Source organism: Vipera ursinii (genome assembly GCF_947247035.1).
Source record: "Vipera ursinii genome assembly, chromosome: 1".
In the NCBI taxonomy this organism is placed as follows: Eukaryota; Metazoa; Chordata; class Lepidosauria; order Squamata; family Viperidae; genus Vipera; species Vipera ursinii.
The window spans coordinates 69,135,508-69,158,744 of record NC_139512.1 but is presented as its reverse complement, the minus strand read 5'-3'; the positions used below and the strand labels follow the sequence as shown (position 1 = coordinate 69,158,744).

Below are 23,237 nucleotides of genomic sequence, written 5' to 3'. Positions count from 1 at the left end.
AAAGTCAGAAATGGAATTATGCCATGGTATATTATAGAATCAGGACTGTTGAGAGAGAGAAACTTCAGAGAATCAAATAATAAGGAAGACCACAAATGCTGAAAAACTAATTCTGTGTTATGCGCTGTGCACATATTTTAATATAAAAATTTAAAGTTTTCATTTAACTTTATAAACAACACCATCATAATACATACTTGGCAATCCTGTGCAGGATCATTTTCCTCCCATTCAAATTTGAGTTATCCTGCATGGAAAAATGTTGCCATACCACTGATTGTTTATTTCTGCATGTTTTCTTAAAATAGTTTAATCCTGTTTGGAATGTTGTATGATGATTCTTCACAGAACACACAGGCTTTATTTCTTATAGCAGTAAGGCAACCCGTCTCTCACATAGTTCTGCGTTTGCACCAGATTCCAGATCCAAGAAATAAGGAAATAGACACTCCTCAGATTGTATGCATTAGCATCTAAGGAGCAGTGTCTAAACTTGTAGGTTTCTTTGCTGGGAAAGATTGAGGGCAATGGAAGAAGGGGACAACAGAGAATGAGGTGGCTGGATGGAGTCACTGAAGCAGTAGGCGTGAGCTTAAATGGACTCCAGAAGAGGACAGGAAGGCCCTGGAGGAACATTGTCCATGGGGTCGCGATGGGTCAGACACGACTTCGCAGCTAACAACAACAATGAAATAATTAGATTTTAAATTTGTATGCATTATTAAATAAAGATCAATTTTCAGATTAAACCAGTGTTTTTCAACCTTGCCAACTTTAAGATTAGTGAACTTCAGCTCCCAGAATTCCACATGGATTACCAACATATGGGATTAGACAGAAACTATGACACTTTTATCAAGACTTATTATACATAATTTATATTATACTAATGATAGTTATTAGTTATTGCATGATGATTCTATTTTAATATTGAATTAAGGTTTAATATTGATACAGGCAGTGCTTTTTTTGTAAGAAAAAAGGTGCCAGAACTCACATCTTGTTAATCTTTTATTTACCTTTCTCACGTAGTCAATCAATCACTGTACACACATCCACACACGTCAGTTGTGTAATAAAACATAATGGTCGTTGCCCACAGTAAGCACTCAATGCGCGACCACACGACCAATCACAAGCTGAGCAGTGCCACAAGCCGAGCAGCCGGACAAAGTACGCATGCATCGGACTCGACACACAAGCAGCCCACATGCACCATTTTAATGATTTTGCTGCCGACCTGCTACACTCGACAGGGCGATTCAAATCCATGTGGACTAAACATCAAATTTTCAAAAGCTACTTTTAAAACTTGGAAAATCTGTCAAAAAAAAAGTTCTGGAACTCCATTCTGGTGAGTTCTATGACAAAAAACCCACTGGATATAGGAGATTCTAATATGTAGAACTGAATCCTAATTTTCTTTAGGATTATCATTCCCTTAGTGAAGACAGAACTGAGATATCTTGCTAATGCTTTCTTTGTTCTATTCTAAGTTTTGATATTTCAAAATGTTGAACGCTTGCTACGTTCTTCTTTGGGGTAGATTTTACATTACTCCCTCATGCTAAAACAGATGTTAAAGGACAAAGTTTAGAAAGGAGGTGGAATTAATTATTATTAGCTGGGGTAAAAGCTCCATGTGAAGGAATGAAAAGTGAATATTTCCTGTGAATCCTGTGAAGGTAGAGATTTTTAAACATGTAAAAATAAATATCAGCCAAATGTTTCTGCACTAATTCAGACCTAAAGCACCATGCAGTCATTTGCAGATTATAAAATCTTATGCAAGTTATGATCTAGTGTTCATCATCAGTACACAAGTAGAAATCAGAATATTTTTCCCTGTTCTGCATAAATCTTCCCCAGATGCAAGCAGTGGCTCAATACCAAATAAGCAGGGACATATCGCAACAGCTGTACAATCCGGACTCGGAGAGAGACTGGCAAGATCCCAAAGACAGATTCTAGACTAGGGAATCTAGTCTGCAGTTCTCCCTTCAATTTACTATCTGGCTTGATAATTGTTCATAACATACCTTTCCAGTACATTTAGCCAACCATTGAAACCGAAAACTACTCCATTTCTGATCTCTTGTTAATTTTCAAATACTTGAGATTTTCAAATATTAGCCAAAAACAAATGATAGATTTTGACATATAGTATAGAGTGATAATTTTGTTGAACTACATGCCGCACACCCCTCCAGATGTAGTAGTAACAGTACCCGAATACGGCAAATTCCTGATTTTTATCTTTAGCAGCAAGACTATTGCAACCAAACTTTATTGGTTCCCTAAGGCATCTAATGTTTGAATATGCTTTTTATATTACATCCCAAATAAATAGCCATAGTCTTGAAAAGATATTCTGGGTTCTGGAATTGTCCAGATGACCCATTATCCCATGCCAAAGCCTTTCTGATTTCAATAAAAAAGCTCATTCCGTGTTATTCTAGACAAAGTTCATATCTTATAGATCACTGGTTCCCAACCTTTTCTATACCCCACACCCCTAGAACGCTTCTGATATATTCTCGCATTCCCTTACAAAAGTTCAAAATAATGGCAATGAATTATGCATATCCACTATAATTTTGAAAACCCAAGTTTTTGCACCCCCTGGAATATCGTCTCACACCCCCAGGGGGTGTGAGCACCCCTGGCTGGGAACCCTGTTATAAATAGGGATGTATACACAAGGACTCCTGGGAAAAGGAAATAACTTTTTGTGTTTTTTTATCCCACTCCTCACTAGGGGCTTCAGGTAAGTGAGAGAGAGAGAGAGAGAGAGAGAGAGAGAGAGAGAGAGAGAGAGAGAGAGAGAGAGAGAGAGCAGACACATTCTCCTTCTCCTTTTCCCACCATGAGGAGAGAAAAACAAAAAGAAGCAGGCTTTTTGTCAGAACTTCCTTAACAACCTTTATTTGTCCTTTTGGAATGTAAGCATCTGTGTTAAGATACTTTTAATGGGCTTGGCTCTATTCATACAAACATCCTCATATGGACACTGATGAATGAATTAAAAAATTCCTTTCAGGGTTACCTCAATATTTTTCCTACAAGGAAAAGCGTGTGTGGATTCTAGAGCCAATCAACACCACTCCTTTTTACCAATACTAAAGTATAAAGAATTGTCAGCCTATCATTGTTTGGTTGCCAGCACTTATTATCAGCACTCTCTCACTCAGGACTGATTTATCAGTTAAGTATTATAGATAAAGTGCCTAGGGCCATGAATATGTTTGTTTATATGCTGCCCATCTCACTGTCCAAAGTGCCTTTTTAAAATTTTGTTTTAATCAGAAGGAATAAAACTGAAGTAGAAATTATTTATTTTATGCCTTTGAATCAATTTAATAAATTCACTTTTAATTAAAAACACATGAGAAATGAACAAAATTTAAACATCTAGCCAATAATCTTATTTGTAATCTAGAGGCATAGGGTGTCTACTGAAATTTAGTTAGCTTTGATGATGATGATGATGATGATGATGATGATTATATATTTTACTGTTTCCTATTTCTGTAAAATTCAAAGAAAATATTGAAAATCATATGGAGTATACTTTTTAATACTATTCTGTTGAAAGAAAAATCTTCATCAGGGCCAAGTCCAAGCCAGGAATAAACAAAATGGAGACTGCTTTAGAAAGAAGGTTCTTGTTTATTGAAGAGCAGAACCACAACAGCATGTGGCTCTGGGGCAGCTGACCACATGGAACTGGGACTGGTGGATTTTTATGCCCTCTTGGGCTTTTGTATTTGTTCCTGTTCCTGTGGCATGAAATTTGACCTGAGGTTCAGTGTGCCCTTTTGGTATTCTGATGGTGGTGGGTTAATCCTATTCGGTCCTAAAGGTCATGTCCTGCTTTTCTGGGGCTGTGGCTGATGGCTATGTCCTGTGTTGGATTTTGGGGTGAGGGATTGCTGGTTCTAATCCTATCACTCTGCTGTTGTTAGCTATCAAATCTTTCTCCAAGGGATTTCAAAAGATCCTGTCTTGAATGAGTTTCTGCAGGTAGTATTTGCTTATGAATGGGGCCTCAGTCTTTCTGAATGGGATTGTCAAATCTGCATTTCTACAAACCTGACCTGCTGAGTTTCTGGCTGGGGGAGAGGGAGAAGTTTCTGACTTTGAAGATTTTCTCCATTATTCCTTTTGGGAAATATAATATTCTGCCTTTTTAATATTCCCCAAAATATTTCTTTCTTTGGGGAGTGGGGGGAAAGGAAAATAAGTAAGCTGGTACCATTTCCTGTGGTTGCACCTGTCCCCTCCAAAGCCATTGATGCTGCCATGTGACGATGGCTGCAGCTGGCTCTTTTGCCCAATAAAATGAAGGTACTTCTAAGGCAGAGAAACCGGAGCTGGAAAACTTGTTTCCTGCAGCCCCTTTAATGAAAGCACATGTGCCCCATTTAATGCAACAAAGGGAAGCTAATTAATTAAAGGCTGTCTGCTGACTGACAGAAACATGGGAATCAGATCCGGATTACTCAGTGAAAATTTCCTTCGATTCTCAACCTGTGACTGTTCAACATTTCTTTCAAAGGAACAGAAGATAGTTATTGAAGATCCAACAATGGTGGAACCAGAGAACAGTGCAAAATAAATGTTATTAAACACCCTCTCCTGAAGGGCAAGTTAAGTGTCATATACATTATGTGTAGAAGGAAACGACAGAGGCCGTTTCCATGCTAATGATTTACAGTATCTTGCACAGTCAGCTAGCAATATATAGTTTGTCTTCATTACTGATGTATTGACACATACTGCAATCACTACAGGTAGTCTTTTACTCACACTGGCCAGTTAACCACCATGTGAAGTTACGCTGGACTGACAAAAAGTTGGTTATGACCCACCCTCAATGTTACGACTGCTGCACCATGCAGTCATGTGGTCACATTTCAGGCGCTTGGCAACTGGCTTGCATTTATGACTGGTTGCAGTATTCCATGGTCATATGATTGTTTTTTGGCAAAAAACAACACCCATTGGATAAGCTAGATTTGGATTTATAACCATATGATTTGCTTAATACCCATGTATTTCACTTAATGATCATGGTGATTCATTTAATGCCTGTCATAAAAATGGTCATAAAATTGAATCTGGACACGTGGTGAATTACAATGATCTATAACTAATATTCTGACCTCAATTGTGTTGTAAGTCAAGAATTACCTGTAGTGTGAAAAGAACAGCCTTCAAATGAAAAATTACTTTGGGCAGAAAGAATGATTAGGGTTGAAGGAGGGATAAAGGAGGGATAACTTCAAACCAGCAGCCATTTTTCTAGTCCAATTCACATATGAAAAAAGATATTGTAATTGAATTTGCCAGAATTTATTGTAGTTCATAATTTCGTTCTGTGATTTATACTGTACTGGCCATGGTTCCTGATATTTATGTTTTCTATGGAGCTTAATAATGATTCTTGGTCAAGTAATGACCTCCTGGAAAATTATAACCTCTGTGACATTTATAAAACTAATGCTTATTCACTTCTATTTTACTCCATTATCCTTTTTATGAGCTTTGTTTTTATTCATTTATGTATTTTTTCTATTTTTTTAAAAAAAGTAACACAATTTGGATTGTTTGTAAATAAACCTTGCTACTCTTGTTGAATTGAGAAGCAGCACTTCTTAGAGGATATGCTCTTGAACATAAGCAGAGTGTCAAAGAATACTGAATAATTTACAGAATGTCCCATGATATGGAAAATGCATAATTATTTATAATATGGCTGATTATGAATAATGAATTACTCATAATATGGAATTATTAGGATGCAGAGTATTGACCATCAACTATCAACGAATGTTAGCAGACATTCATTCCCTCTGAAGTAAAATAGATCTAGTAATAGATAATTCAAGGTTTTGGTAATGGTTTTCAAGGCCCTACATGGCATGGGTCCGGAGTACCTCGGGGATCACCTGCTGCCAGCGTCAACTTCCCTCTGCCCTGTGCGCTCCCACAGAGAGGGCCTCCTCAGGGTGCCACCGGTCAGAGAATGTCAGCTGGTGGCCCCCAGGGGGAGGGCCTTCTCTGTGGGCGCCCCGGCTTTATGGAATCAGCTGCCGGTTGAGCTCCGGATGGCACCTGACCTTCGCTCCTTCCGACGCGGTCTGAAGACCTATCTATTTGAATAAGCCGGCCTGGCCTGATGGGGGATGTGTTGGGGTTTTTATTGTGGATTTTTATATTATTCTATTGTTTTAGCTCCGGCTCCTATTTAATTCTTTTTTTAATTTTTGTACTCTGTATTTTTATATGTGCCCTGTTCACCGCCCTGAGTCCTTCGGGAGAAGGGCGGTATACAAATATAATAAAAATAAAAATAAATAAAATAATACATGAAGATTTTTATTACTAAAGAAGACCATTGGTGAAAATCACTCTAACTAAACCACAACTTGAAGAGAGGAAAGCAGATGAGAGAGAGAGAGAGAGAGAGAGAGAGAGAGAGAGAGAGAGAGAGAGAGAGAGAGAGAGTGCAAACTGACCCATGACAGAGAGATGGAGAGGGAAGTTCCCTTTGTTTTTTAAACATGGTTTCTCCTTTTGTGATTACTTTCTTCTTATCATCTGCAGGACACAATGGTATTCTTAATCCTACTGGTTACACTGGCAGTGGTGTCTCCATCTTCATTGGCGGTAAGTATTGAGATCCAACTTTCAGAACTGGAATCAAATGAAAATAAAGGCCAGACGTTTGTAAGGGATGTGGAATACTAAAACAAAGGTACATGTTGTATGCTAATGCTGTTTTGATGAAGGCAGTTTAAGTAGGGAAAAACTGGGAATTCCTCCTAATTTGCTGAACATGGTTGGTTTCAATTATCCTGCACTTCATGTGGAGTTTCTTCTAAGGCAGGGCTCTTAGGAGACCCTCTCAGGCCGCCTGGCATCTTTCACTATTGGAGAAAGCATATACCAGCCAAAGCAGAATCAAGCAAAACAGAATCCCACATGCCAAGAGAAGCAATGGTAATTGTGTCTTTAGCTATCTGGAGAAAGCAGCTCTCACTATGGGGGAAGAATCAAAGAATTATGAAAGAATGAAATTCTGGGAAAGGAATTTCACTGCAAACTCTACGGGCTAGGTTTAGAGGCCCAACTTATCCCATGCTGCCTATCAAGACAAGAAACAGCACACATCTGAATATGAAAAGTCATCTCTTCCTTGCATCTTTTCCAAAGGTAGATATTTTTGGCCAGTGTGGGAAACAAGTTGTCCTCTAAATAGGCCTTGTTAAGGTGTAGCAGTAAAGCATCTTTTGCTTTAAGAATTAGAAGTTTTGACAACGTAATAGTTTTGTGCAGGGAACAGAGTTTCAGGCTGGGGAAGGGGGATAAATACCATAAAGCAGAGGTTTCCAACCTTTTGGGCACCAGGGACTGGTTCCATGGAGAGAGGTTTTTCCGCAGATCGGAGGGTGCATGGTTTTGTGTGCTGCCTGCATCTCACGGATGGGGCTTTCCTTGTTTGTGTGGACTGGTTGCAAGCATGCTGCGGCCCAGTACTGGTCCATGGACCGGGGTTGGGGACCTCTGCCATAAAGTCTGCCAGTTAAATGTGGCCTCTCGGTGACTTTAAAGAAAGCTTTTGATCTCAGTTTTGGTTCACAGCTAATTCCCTTGTTTGATTTCCCATTTGGATTGTGTTTAGGATTAGAGTTTGATTGATTGCATTTTAAAAACTGATGGTAATTATTGCTTTTATAAATTACTATCTGCTGCAAATTTGTATATTAAATTATGCTGATTGGTGGCTATATTATGGGACTGAAGGAAGAGAAATATAGAAATGTGCAGAGTTTTCTTCCAATGACACATGCCCTGAAGTGAATTTGCTACAGTATTTGCCTATGCTACTTAAGTTGATGTATTCAAGGTGGTACTTTCATTTCCCAAGTTAGGAACAGGCTGATTTGAAAATTATAAAGCATGTAATGTAATGTAATTGTAATGTAATATTAGAAATAAAAATGTGTGTGCTTCATGCACCACCATGTTTAAACATGCTTGCATCTTCATAAAAATATGTATTTAGTTGATGTTTGTATCTACCATCATCCTTCAACAGTCTGTGGAGGTCTCCCTGTTGTGTTTCCAGGCTATTTTCTAAGTCAGCAAATGATAGATTGGGTTAGTTTTACCAGTGGCATGATTTTTGGTATACATTTTAAAATTATAAGCAAGAAGTAGACTGCTCTTATCTTTTATTTGGTTTTATAATGTACATATATTTTATAATATACCTCTGTTTTCCATTTTTCAGGAATCAATAGACATGATCTTGCTAAAGTTTGACATGTCAATTTAAATTTTTCATTTAAATGCTGAAGTCCTTAGCCTGGCCTAGAACGTGACCAGTGGGACCAATTATCCAATACAGATCCTTTCCAACAATACAGGTCCTGTCCATTCCGAGTTATTTGGTGTTATAGTCCAACACTTCTAGAGGATGTCCAGTTGGGGAAGATGCTTCTGACCAATCCTTGGATTGTATATACCAGTGGTGGCGAACCTATGGCATGCGTGCCAGAGGCGGCACTCAGAGTCCTCTCTGTGGGCATGCGCGCCATCATTGCCAGCAGCTTGCGCAGGTCCATTAGGCTGCCACCCGGAGCAGCAGCCCCACCCAACACAAAGGAGGTGAAGCAGCCAGCTAGCAAGCTCGAGTAGAGGTGGTAGAGCATGCCCACGCCCATCAAGCCAAAGGCCACCCCGAGCAGGGAAAGCCAGATCCCCATCAGCGCCATGGCCCCCCAGGCCCAACTAGGATTGTGTGCCTCCCCCCCATCTATGCTGGGCCTCCTGCCCACCACCCCACCAGTCAGAGACCCCTTGGATCTCCCCCAACCCTGCCCGGCCCCTACAGGCATCCCCCCATGAACAACATTGAGGGGGCCACGCCCACTCCAGCCACACCACCCAGTCTGCTGTGACAACTGCAGCCATGCCCACCCAGTGGGCCACACCCCCATGCCCCCCCTGAGGGCACCACAATACTGAGGCGGCCCTGGCACTTTGTGATAAATAAGTGGGTTTGGGGTTGTGGTTTGGGTACTCAGTCTCTAAAAGGTTCGCCATCACTGGTATATACTCTTTCTTAAACATAGGCTGCCAAGAAGAGGCAATGGAGTCAGGAAAGGGACAGAGCCAGCAGCATCCAGAAGTACGCTACAGTTTAGTAGCAAAATGATGCGCTGGCCTCTCCCTCACAGAATAAAAACGTTGAAAAGTGCGGCCACACAAAATCACTTCTTGGCAGAGCAGCAGAAATCCTGTCATCCTCATAGGTGACAGAACCAGTAATGCACAGCTGGCTGTACTTTTCCCAGTTGAAAACAATCTTCCATAAAGCACAGGACTTGTGCTCTCTGAAGTGAACATTAGTCCTGTTGTTAAGATATGGATATACTGTTTTTTTTAAAGGAGTGCTAAATCCATACTTAAAAATCAGGTCTTGTGCTCTTTCAAAAGAACACAGTATATGGTTATATCATGTAAAAGAACATTGCACAGATTCCTTTATGGAAGTTATCTCATTTCTCATGGAAAATCTGGTCACTTATCCATTTAAAGAATATCAATTCCATATGTATTTTTATGGCTGTATTTGTATAGATGCATATCCACAACAGGCTAATATAGCCAATACGTCCTGGGCCAATCCAACCCCTGAGTATTTCATCAAGCACATCCTCAATGAAGCATCTTAAATCATGCCCATGGCAAAATCTTTCTTGGGAGAACAGAGAAAGCTCTATTTTAAATCTCAAATACTGTAGTTGAGACTGATTTTAAGCCACTTCCCTTGTGGACTTTGGAAGTTATGCAGGCAAAATCATGAGAACATCTCATTTATAAACAGTCCGTGGGGCATGTTTGTACAGTCATTTTTGGAAAGACAAAAGGATAAGGCCTTAAGCCTCTCCTATCAACGTGTTACACGTGAGATGGAGATAATGTGTGGAAAAGGGGAGAAGTTGTTGTTTTCAAGAAAGGATAATGGAATAGGTAAGCACTAGTGGGAATGCACTCTCAGTGAAAGTGGCATAATTAGCAGACACCTTTTTGTTATGAAACTACAGGTAAATTAAGAAGGTTAGGATTAGATGACTCATTCTTATTTTATCCTCCAAACAGAAGAAGACAAGGTAAATATCAATGAAAAACAACAAAAGTGCTTCTGTGAGACACAGACTTTTGCTTTCTAGTAAGATAAAGCTAAGATCACTCACCCCATCATGCCATAGTGCTTTGCTTGGTTTGGGCTTAGCTCAAATCCAACTACCGTGAGTTACAAACTACTGTCTATGCCATGGCTTACTATTTTGTCTGGACCAGCTCATTGTTCAACACTTTATGGATAAAATAAGCAATGATTAGTATAATTATGAATCAGTTTGGCTCGCTCTTCTTAAGATTTCATTTGAGACTGTGTTTGGAATGGTTAGGAATTGTGCCTTCAGTTGTGCTTAACTGCCTTTAAAAACAAAAAGTGAGAATTTAAAAATGGCATAACACCTCTTTCTGAAGTAAACCATGCTTTGCTGCATCCTTGAAAGAACTCAGTTAAGCCAAATGTTAAATACCTGAGCAATTGCTCTAATTTATTATATCATGTGAATTAGGTGTCCATCTGAGCTGCTTCTTCCTACTTTGTTATTTTGAAATTAAGCCTTTGTTTTCTCATCATGTTGAGAAGTTGATCTAGCCCAGGGGTCGGCAACCTTAAACACTCAAAGAACCACTTGGACCCTTTCTCACAGAAAAGAAAACAGTGGGAGCCACAAAACCCCTTTGACATCTAAAATGAAGATAACACTGCATATATCCTTTTTTATCTTTATGCTATGTATAAAAAAAACTATAGTGTGTTGCATTTATGAAATCAATGAACTGCTACAAAGAAAACAAATTTTTATGCCGGAGAAAGAAGGGGAAAAAAAAACTTTCTCTTTCATTCCAACAGATGAAAACAATTTTAGTAGCTTATCTACCATCTTTAGATACCTCATAATTATCTCCATACCTCATCTCTTAATTAAAAAAAATCAAAATATTTCATTAAACATTCTTTACTAAAAGTCCAGTAAGGACAACATATATTCATATTTTCTTTCTCTCTCTCTCTCCTCTCCCTCCCTCTCTCTCTCTCTCTTTCTCTCTCTTTTTCTCTTCCCCCCCTCTCTCCCTCTCTCCGATCTTCTGTTCAGCTGGCCAACTGGCCACATGCTGTTCTCCGATAAGCTGACACACATTCTTATTGGGCTGGCTCATTCCAGCCCTTGGTCTGCCAGTCCTCTTCCCACACTAAGTAGGTAAAAGTGTGTGTGTGAGAGAGAGAGAGAGACACAGAGATACAGAGAGAGAGACAGAGAGAGAGCTACTGCTTTCTGCTGCTTCCTGCGGAGATGCAGCAAGGGCAGGGAGCCCGCCCAATAAGCTTGTCAGCTTGTCGGAGAACAGCATGAGGCCAGCTGGCCAGGTGAGCAGATGATCGGGGAGAGAGAGAGAGAGAGAGAGAGAGAGAGAGAGAGAGAGAGAGAGAGAGAGAGAAGGGAATCGCAAGTGCCCCTCTCTTTCTCTCTCTCTCTCTGCAAATGGCGGAGGAGGACTGGGAGCTGCAGTAGAAGGCTGAAAGAGCCACATACGGCTCCAGAGCTGCAGTTTGCCGACCAGTGATCTAGCCTGGGTGGATTATCCTTGAAGACAACCACTGACCTGAACCTAGACTTATTGACTTCTTTATGGGGCTCTCTGGGAGCCAGGGCAGAACCTGTTAGATAATTTGCTGCATGCAGCCTTGGGATTGATTGACTACTTTGGATTATTGCAACTTTCTAGGCCAAGGGTGTCAAACTGCCAGCCCATGGGCTGGATGCATCATGCCAAACCCGCGCTCACCCCAGCTCCAGCAATGGGGAAAAAGTTATGATAAGTCGCAACACGTCATGTGAAGTTGCGAGTTTGGCACACCTGTTCTAGGCACTAGCTAGTCTACAATTGACCTATGAAAATTAATATATTGCTATATAGCATGCTGCTCTTTTCCTGCCCCATCTTCTGTTTCATCTTTCATTTATTGACCTTCCCTTGCCCACCAGATTCCTGTTTTGTGCAAGTACATTTCCATAATCACGTGATAACTCATGGGGTTTTATGCATTTTACAAACCAGCTCCTGTCAGTGAATCACTAGTTGCAGAAAGTGACTACAAGAAATGGTGGATTTCTTTACAGCTGAAATGCTTTGAGCATTGTCTATACACATTTATTGACTCCATTTTAAGGTCATGGCAAATGAGTGAGTTTTATATCTTTATATAAAAATTGTATACGGTGCTTTACTGGGTATCTAATCAAACTTTCTTTACATAAACTCCCATATTTTTTGTGACAAGGCTTTTCTGCCCAAATCATAGTCAAAATGCAATCTAGTTCTGTTCCGCACCTGAAGATTTCAAATTCTAATTTTTATTTTTCCTCAGCTAATGAAATAAACTTGACATTTTACACCCTAAAATTTACACCCCCAAATGGATGTTTAGAAAAAGAGTCTAAATTTCTTGTCTGAACTGCCTGTAATACAATGGTAGATGCATCTTAAAATGGCTCTAAAAAGAGATAAACTAGAAGATTACCCCATTAATCATACTAAATGGCTAAATAGAAGCTTGGTTAACTCTCAGAAATCAGTACCTCTGAATATCAAGACTGGTGACAAATAGTGAAGGTAGATTATTAACACTTGTATCCTATTTATAGGGGTTTGACAGGCATCCTCTCAGCCGCTTTTGGCAAAGGGCTTTGGGATAAAAAGAGACTGTATGTAGCCGTTCTGGTGTTAACTTCTTATGTTCTTAAGAATGGATATTTTCATTGTGAGTTTAAACATACTCAAGGATGAAGTAGAAGCAATATTATTTGTTATCATTTTATCCAGATTTGACATCCTAAAAATAATCTCCAAGGTGTCGGCCATTAGCACATACCGGTATTTTTGTTATTTTCCATGTAGCAGCCATGAGGAAGGGTGAACAGATTCAGGACCTTGACAAAGTTTAGCTTTTTCTTTCTCTGCCAAAGTTTCAACAACAACATGCCTCTTGAAATATGTTATTTGTATTTCAAGGGAAGGTCACATTGGTGGCAGTGACGGATTTCTTTGAACTTTATAGTATTTTTTTTTGTTGTTGTTGTAGCATCTGCTGTTTGGAACAATCTTTCTCCAGATCCCAAAATTCATTTTGATATGTATTGGGCTCAATAGTAATACCACGTGGGTTGCTGGAGCAGCTAACGGTTCTCCAGCAACCCAGACTACAAGTCTCCAGTGCTGCTATTGTCTATCCCTAGGTGGCAATGGTTGCTTCAAACCTACTGGCTGCCGCCTAGGGGCTAGATTATATATTGCAGCTAGTTACAGCCCAATGCTCAGTTCAGATTCTGCAAGCAAATAAACATGAGTTTTCCTGAACTCACTTGCCTCGTCTTCATTCCTGTGCCAAAGAACCCATTACACAACACATTTGGCCCTGTTAGAGTTTAGGAAAGCTTTAAAAACATGGTTTTCCCCCTTCCCCTGCATTGGGTCAGGATGCTAGATGATGCCATCTTTGGGTGGGGGAATGTGTATACTGATATGTTGATTTTTGCTTTGTTTTTAATGCTGTTGTTGGTTTTAAAGTTAAGTTTGGCTCCTACTTGTGAGTTGGACTAAAACTTCTAAAAGTTAGGATTAGAATACCAGCAGTCAAACCAAAGGGAATTACATTGTATTGAAAGCTACAGCTTCTTGGCAGTTTTTAGGATTCTGCACCTGGGTCGCCAGATTAAGATTTAAGCCAGGTTTCATCATCTTTTACTAGCTGTTCAGCTTGTACCAGAACAAAATAGGCTTGTTTGGTCACTGCAGAACTGTTCATTCTTCTGGCACAATGTTTCAAAAACCTTGAATGAAATCATGATTAACAGTCCAGTAAATGGTGCCTTTCCTATACAACATACAAGATCAGCTTCATAAAATTTGCCTAATATGGGTTTATAGTGAGAACAAAAAAAAGAAAGAGTTCATTATAGATAAACAGAAGTAACTTTTTCTTAAAATGATTAAAAGAGAGCATGCACATATAGCCATCATCACAATATTCCTTTCCAGGTTAAGATACATTATGCAAGATTTTTGAAAGGAATAGTAAGCTCAAGAAATAAAATTTGATAAGGGAAAGATGGAAATCGGGCCACATTTATTTTATATCAACATCTTTCAATACTTCCTCTCAATACTTTTCTGCTTCCACCTTCATTCATTTCTCAATGATCTCTTGAAGAGCAAAAATCTGTTCTGCATCCAGCTATCCTTGCTAAGGCCGCACTGGATTTTCCATAAGTTATTCATTCTTACCTCTCATTATCCCTTCTTTGCGCTCAGAATTCTGCCAGGCACCTTCCCAGGCACACTTGAAAATTTAATCCCTCTCTTACTTTCTAGTTTTTCGTTGTACTATTTCTCTACCTTCACTTCTTTTCTTTCATGTCCATTTTCGCCACAATTTACCAAATATTAACATCACCAGAAATTGCGTGTTTCCTCATTTGGTAGCAAGAATCATTCTTGAATCCTTAATTCTGCCAAACCTTCAACATGGAAAATAAAATCAAACATACTTACATATCTGTTGCCTTTCAATGTGTATGCAATGAACAGATGTAGTTTTAACTCATTTTCAAAAATGACTCATCATTTTCATTCATTCTTGAGTGTCTGAAAAGCCCAACAGTGTTTTCCATATCATCACCTTGTTCTTAATCATCTATTCATGTCACTTAGCAGATGTTGTGGTCATCCAATGATCCATTGATATTTATTGCTATCTCCCTGCTTACAGTAGGGACAGTACTAGTCTATTCTGACACAATTTGACATATTGTAAGCACAACCAAAGCCCAGTTTTACCACAAACATGTTAATTCAATACAAACTAGGATCTTTCATCCAGAAACTACAGAACGATTAGGAGATACAGTAGTATATATTCCCACACTTCAGAATATATTAGGCAAAATACTTAAAGGACTATTTTTTTAAAAAAAAAATAGGCTTGGGGTTTCGGTTTGTTAAATTAAATCTCATTTCAGTTTCAGTATGCACACCTAGACAGTAGTTTGGAATGGAATTTGGTTTTTACACTTTTTCTCTGTTTGAGATTTGGGATTGTTAAATTAAGTCTTATTCGTATACAGTTGTTTGAGATGTGCAGGATAACTTAAAACCAATGAAAGGCCAGAGATATATGGTGGCCGGTTCAGAGGCACCTATAGAATTTGATGGTTGTTACATTGCAATGCAAGCTCCTTGCTTTCAACATCACAACACACATACAAAATGGGTAGGACTTACATCACAACATTGTAAAGCTTATTTTATCAGATGTGGTGGAATGTAATGTGGAATTGTAAGAGGGAGGGGCTCTTTCCCAGAGAGTAAAGAAATATTGGAGCTTGGAATCTGTGATGTAAAGGAAAAGGAAAAGGTGGATTCCCTTAGCAATTCACAGGGTATATCTAATATGTAGATAGTTACTTTACTCTGGCAAGATTTCTGTCTATAGGAAAACAGCCATCAAGAACTTCTCAGAACTAATTTCATTTGTCCTTGATTTGTGGGCCTGTCACACATTTGTCCTCCCCTCCCCCATGGACTCTTCTGAGTTAGTCTTGAAGTTGTTTGGGCAGGACCCATTTTTTTCTGGGATTTCTCAAAATAAAGAGGAAACAAGGGTCATTATTATTATTACAGTTATTATAAAGGTAAAGTTTCCTCTGTCCAGTCATGTCCAACTCTAGATGGTGGTGCTCATCTCTGTTTCTTAGCAGAGGGAGCCAGTGTTGTCCAAAGACATTCCGTGGTCATGTGGCCAGCATGACTATATGCTGTGGCTCATAGAACACTGTTACATTCCCACTGAAGTGGTACTTAGTTATCTACTCTCATTTGCATGCTTTTGAACTGCTAGGTTAGCAGGAGCTGTAACGGGGACTCACCCTGTCAAGCAGTGCTCAGCTTTCAAACCTGGGCTGTCAACTTTTCAGCTGACAAGCTCACCATTTTTAATCACTGAGCCATCACACCTCCTTACAGTTATTCTAACCATGCCTTGAAGAGCTCTTTCTAGAAAAATATGCTTAATCTTCCATCCATTATTATTCTCCTTAACTTGAGTATTCTTGGACATGTCAAGGAAGAAAATGTCTACCATGAACTTCATAAAATGAAAAAAACAGAATTTACTTATGAATGCTAGCAGCATAAACCAGATTTAAAAATGGCTGGGCTTCAAATGTAATTTTCAATACTCTTTAAGTTGCCACATAAATAATTTGTAAATGTAATGAGCAGCAGAAATTACCTTAAAGAACAGTAGGAAGAGCTGCAACCAAGACAAGGATCTAATTAAAAAAATCAGAGTCCACACCAAAAATGTAATTTGAGAAAATGTATCAGACATGTCCCTCCCTAGTTCTCATGAAGAAAAAGGGGGAAATGGAGGGAAACACATTCAGACTTGCAAAATTCTGTTACTATAAGCTTATACTAAAAGTAGTATCAGCTTGTACACCTTTGGTTTCCAAGTTTGTTTACCTTGGAAGACTGACAAAAAGAATGTCAAAAAGAACTTTAGAAGATAATCTGGTATAGACACTACAGCTCACTGTTTTAATTGTTTTTCAGATTCCCAGAAAGCCCCATACATCTTGCAAATGCAATTAAGAATAGATGATTCCCTGTATTCTGTGCCTTTCTTCAACTATCCATTGGTAGATAGATGAGTCTTTTTTGAAGTGAAATATGATAAATCTTTTCCCTTCTCCCTGTCCTATGTGTATGTATGCATGTGGACAGTCTACAGCAGGGGTCCCCAACCCCTGGTACGTGGAGCAGCACCAGGCCACAGCATGCCAGAAACCGGTCTGTGGAAACAAAGCCCCATCCACGGGATGCAAGCAGTACATGAAACCACGCCCCTTCTGGTCCACTGAAAAAACCCTCTCCACAGAACCGATCCCTGGTGCTCAAAAGGTTGAGGTCCTCTGGTCTACAGGACAGATTGACTTTCACTTGTAAAAATGATAGATTGTGAGTTGCACCACATTATTTCCTGACCATGGGATAGACGCACCTAGATGAATCATCTCAAGTGTGCACAAATGCCATTGTCACAAGAGGTTTGCTCTTTGCCACACCACTGAGAGGCAAAAGGAGGGATGAGACAAATGGTGTTGTCATTGTCTCTCAACCATATTGTGTTGTTGAAAAGTATCCTTAAGATTCCAAATGTTGACCCTCTTGCTATCTAATGAATTGTTCTTACAGGCTCGAAAAGCAAAGAGGCAAAATGACTTCTGGGGAATTTGGGGAGAATGGGGTGAATGCAGCCGAAGCTGTGGTGGAGGCATCAGTCTTCGGCACAGGCACTGCTACTCACGGAGGTAATAACTGTTTCTTTGCAATTCAGTTTTCTACTCAAGTTGTATCATTTACAAGAAAGGGTACAACAGCTCTTGTATGGAAAATTAAGAAGCGTCTTATGAAACATTAGGTAGATTTCTGAGGCCCAAAATTGCCTATCTATTTGCTGGGAGATGCTTTTGTCTCGTTTAGTTCCTAATGGTGCTTGCTTGGATTATATTTCACTATATTGGGGATCTGGATGACTAGGAAGTGACAACATATGGGAATGAAGTACATGGAGGATGTAAGCATCATATCCCAACTTAGTTTTTTAAAAATAAATATCTCGATATTAATTAGGTCAGTAAGGACTGTCACATGGCATACGTTGAGGTTTTTATTATCAATAACCTTTTTGGGTAAATAAGTCAGTTTGTAACTTGATTTAGCCTCTGCTCCAAGCCATTATACATTTTTAGGTGAGCTGTTGTCTTTCTCCTCCCATCAGTAGTTTGAAAAGGAACAAGGTATTAACATCAGTGTTGATTTTGTGGAAAGGATTACAATTACAGTGCTCTGAACAATTAGCATTACACAAATACACAAAGGTAATGGCAGCACAACTTATAATAGGGTGCAACCCTTTATTTTGATTCTGGCCACAAGGGGCAGAAATGGACTTGAGATAAACTATATTTCCACAGTTTTAGATTGGAAAGTCCTTCTGAATTTTCCCTGGGATTGGCAGTTTTGAGATCAGCAATATCCTGGAAGTATTAAAAGTTTTGTGTAGATATTATATTATATTATATTATATTATATTATATTATATTATATTATATTATATTATATTATATTATATTATATTATATTATATTATATTATATTATATTATATTATATTATATTATATTATATTATATTATATTATATTATATTTATTATATTATATTATATTATATTATATTATATTATTATATTATATTATATTATATTATATTATTATATTATATTTATTATATTATTATATTATATTATATTATATTATATTATATTATATTATATTATATTATATTATATTATATTATATTATTATATTATATTATATTATATTATATTATATTATATTATATTATATTATATTATATTATATTATATTATATTATATTATATTATATTATATTATATTATATTATATTATATTATTATATTATTATATTTATTATATTATATTATTATTTATTATATTATTATATTTAATATATTATATTGGGATGCGGTGGCTCAGTGGGTTAGGACGCTGAGCTTGTCGATCTGAAGGTCGGCAGTTTGGCGGGTCGAATCCCAAGTGCCGCGTAACAGAGTGAGTGCCTGTTACTCGTCCCAGCTTCTGCCAACCTAGCAGTTCGAAAGCACATAAAAATGCAAGTAAAAAAATAGGGACCACTACGGTGGGAAGGTAACAGTGTTCCGTGCGCCTTTGGCATCTAGTCATGCCAGCCACATGACCACGGAGACGTCCTCGGACAAGCGCTGGCTCTTTGGCTTTGAAACGGAGATGAGCACTGGCCCCTAGAGTTGGAAACGACTAGCACGCATGTGCGGGGGAACAATTACCTTTACTTGTATTGTATTGTATTGTATTGTATTGTATTGTATTGCATTGCATTGCATTGCATTGCATTGCATTGCATTGCATTGCATTGTATTGTAAGTTATATTTTCTGTTAAAATAAGAAAGGGAGAAAGAGAGGGGAGAAAAACTGATTATTTGGGAAGATAGCACAAAAGTATTTATTTTTCCAAGCAATTTGGATCTGATGGCTTCCCAGGTCAATGCCACTATGAGGTTTGAAATAGCTTCCTAGTCATAATGCAAGACTTTTTCATTTTTCCCTTCTCTGATTTACTCCACAGTAAAACTTCCAAGAATGAGCATGATTGTGAACATTGCCTAAGAATTTTAATTTATTTTAATTTTAATTTTTTTAATTAAAATTTATTTTTAAATTGTTCGGGGTGACTGAGTGGATGCCCTTCCTGATGCCTACATGGAGTTCACAGAAGATATTTCTCTGTCAGGGTGTAAAGAGAAAATATCTGCTGCAAACTCCACGTAGGCATCAGGTCAGTAAATGCTCGGGTCAACTTAGTCACCCCAACTCCACCCCAAATAAAGGGATCACAGGGTCATTAAAAGAAAAAAAAATTCCCATTGTAATTGTACATTTCTAATTTGCCTTGTAATCTCATGGTGGAAAATTAATTTGGAAATTGTTTATAGCTCATCCAGGTATAAATAGCTTTACAATAATCAGATCTAAACTCTGAAAAACTCTCCTGACCGCTATCAAACTGAAATTCCGGGTTAGTGCTGCTTTGTTTGCAGACACTGTAGACATAGCAGAGGCATTGTAAGCATGGCATTTTGCAGACACTAACAAAACTCTAGATGTTAGTTACATCTATGTAGTAATAAAAATGCCTGAGCCTTGCGTGCTAGGGCAGGCAGAGCTGCACCCATTAGTTGTAATGTTCTGGAGGATATGTACTAGTCTTGTATAAACAAGGCCAGACATTAAAAGTGTTGAATGCTACCATAACAAATGCTTTCAAAAATCAGTTTGTCCTAAGGTATTGCGAAATTACTAGATATGCATTCTAGATGAAGATCTCTGTCGTCAAGTCTCTCTCCTTTTTTTTAAGCTTTAAATTTGCACACAGAGAGAATTTAAAACCCTCAATAATAACATGTCTGAAGATCTCATTGCTTCATTTTTGTAAACGTTACTAGAAAGATCTGTTTTTTTTTGGGGGGGTTGCTATTTTTTCTAATCAGGGAGTGTCCCCTTCTTTTCATTTATTTGAAATCAGGGAGAAGTCTGTTTGCTTACCTATATGGAAAGAAAAAGACGTATTTCAGATCTTTCAGATTGCTTCCATTGCAATCATAGAATCATAAGATTGGAAGGCACCTTGGAGGCCTTCTAATTCAACCCCCTGCCCAAGGCAAGAGTCCTTATTCCATTCCAGACAAATGATTGTCCAATCTTTTCTTGAAAACCATTGGCAGTGGAGCACCCAAAACTCTTTTCTTTGACTAATAGTATTAGGAAGTTTCTCTTTAGTTCCAGATTGGATCTCTATCTCTCTAACTAGCTTCCACCCATTGCTTTTTGTCCTGCTTTCGGGTGCTTAGAAGAGCAAATAGACCTCCTCTTTCCTGTGACAGTCCTTCAAGTATTTGAAGATAGTTATCATGTCACCCCTAAGCCTTCTCTTTGTTAGGCTAAACGTAGCTAGTTCCCTTAGCCATTTATCATACAAACCTTTTATTATATTTGTTCTTCTCTGCACTCTTTCTAGGGCCTCAGCATCTTTTTTGTACTGTGACCAGAACTGGACATAGTATTCCAAGTGTGGCCTTACTAGTGCATTGTAGAGCGGCACTATCTCTTCTCATGTTGATACAACCTACGATATGCATTGTCTGTTTTGGTGGCCACAGCATACTGCTGACTCATACTTAAGCAGTGGTCCACCAGGACACCTAAATCTATCTCTTAGGTATTACTGTTGAGCCAAGGATTGCTTATTCTGTACCTGTGCACTTGGTTTTCCTCCCTAAGTGCAGAACCTTACTTTTCTTACCACTTATTGTATCTTGTTGGATAGGGTCCAATGCTCAAGACTATCAAGATTCTTCTGAATCTTGAGTCTATCTCCCAAAATTTTAGCAATTCTACTCAGTTTGGTGTTGCCTTCAAATTTGATGACTTCCCCTTCAATCCCCTCATGTAGATGGAGATGGAGATGCTGAAGAACATTGGGGCCAAGACAGAATCTTGAGATATCCCACTCAATACTTCCCTGAATGTAGACGTAGTTCCATTGAGGCCCGACACTCTAGGTGCAGTTAGTCAACTGCAAATCTATCTGGTGGTGGCAATCAGAGTAATAAATTTGGTTTGATCAGGCTTGTGAAGAGTGTGCCACACACACCACACATACACATAGAAGATTGCTGTGAGAACAGGCTCTTGCAGGAAATACTGAAGAGGTTATGAGCATTTTCCTATTATGATAATTGAACAGCAAATTCCTAAATACATTTAGAAAAACAATTTTAAAATTAACCATAAAAATGAACTTTTTAGAAAATATAGAGGAATGGCTGGATCATTTTTTTTTCAATCTTTCAGAAAGCAAAGATGTACCAGATATTTGCATAACTTTGACCTTCCAACTCAGAAAAATATTCTTTACAACTCAAAAGCTTATATTTATTGTTTAGTCCATAGAAAACTATATTTTTTATGATCTTCTTATTTTTATTATTGGACCAATATTTGATCCCATTACACTACCCACCAGTACTGTAGGCAATTTGTCAATTGAAAAAAATCCATTTTTCCATAGGACAAATGATGCCTGCAGGAAAGTCCCTTGGATCCTGTCCAATAAGTAATCACAATGACCTTATTATGATAAATCTTGGATCAGCCTTTCCTAGACTGGGGAAAGGATTACAAATATGTTGGAAATCCAGAACTCCCAGTTGTGTGTCCAAAGAAGGAAAGGCTCGTGGCATCAAGAAAAGTCCATAGTTTTGAGAGAGTATTTTCCAAAGATGTGGCTCTAAATTCTCTTTTCTTGCCACAAGTGTCACTGACTCCAATAGGATTTGCACATGCAGGAATCATGCAACTTTGAATTCTCTCCAATGTGTTCACCTGCCTTTTCAGCCAGAATTGGCATCAGAGGAAATTACACCATCCCTTCCCTGAAGCGAACTGTGTACTTCCCATTGCAGTGAATTTACCCAATGGCAACCACATTTCAAAATTGTTCACCTAGCACAACATGCTTTTATGAAGCAGGATTCTGTTATGATCCATATCCTATTGTGCTTAGTGGTTTGTTCACTAATGAATTTTGTCAGGGGGAAAAAATAGGAACTCTACCCCAGCCTGCCACATATAGAGATTTACAGTCCTGGTATCTTTTAAGCTTCTGTCATGAGTCAAGGTCCTTGAAGATTAAAAGCCTTACTTGGCAGCATCGTCTGCTTAAAGTTGAATAGGAGTGCTATTTCACAAGCCATTCCCATATGGCTGGGCTGGAGATTAAATTGCTCAGATCTTATGGGTGGGAATGAATTATGCAGCATTTCTTTTTGGTTAATATATTAGTGAGACCACTTTACTACACGTTTGGCTTATTTAAATGTTACCCAAGGGTTCCAGAATGTGAAGCTAAGGTCACATCTTAAAAAGTTTGACAATTAAATTACCTCTTATCTGTCAGTTTGGTGCTCTGAGAAGGAGTTGCTACTCTTCCTGAAAAAGAGAAAGAAGCCTGAATGTTGAAACTAATTTATAAGAAATACAGTGCATTCAGAAAGTATTCAGATCCCCCTTCACTTCTGTCAGTTTTGTTATGCTGCAGCCTGGTTCTAGAGTTGTTGAAATTCATTTCTTTTCCTCATTAATCTACACTCAGTACCCCATAATGACAAAATGAAAACAGAATTTTAGAAACAGACCCTTCACTTAGTACTTTGTTGAAGCCCCTTTGGCAGCAATTACAGCCTCGAGTCTTTTTTGATATCATGCGACAAGTCTAGCATGCCTGGATAGGGGGATTTTCTGCCATTCTTCCTTGCAAATCGTCTCAAGTTCAGTCAGGTTGGATGGCAACCATTGGTGGAAAGCCATTTTCAGGTCCCTCCAGAGATGTTCAATAGGGTTCAAG

The 23,237-nt window shown here is 38.5% G+C and overlaps 1 protein-coding gene across 1 annotated transcript in view; it reads left to right on the top strand.

Moving 5' to 3' along the window:
* PAPLN (papilin, proteoglycan like sulfated glycoprotein) overlaps nucleotides 1-23,237 on the top strand; it is a 77,935-nt gene that overhangs the window by 5,252 nt on the left and 49,446 nt on the right. The window contains exons 2-3 of the mRNA XM_083350538.1: nucleotides 6,610-6,672; nucleotides 17,407-17,522. Of these exons, the coding sequence (XP_083206664.1) occupies nucleotides 6,616-6,672; nucleotides 17,407-17,522 (173 nt within the window). The 5' untranslated portion in view covers nucleotides 6,610-6,615. The remainder of the gene's footprint in view (nucleotides 1-6,609; nucleotides 6,673-17,406; nucleotides 17,523-23,237) is intronic.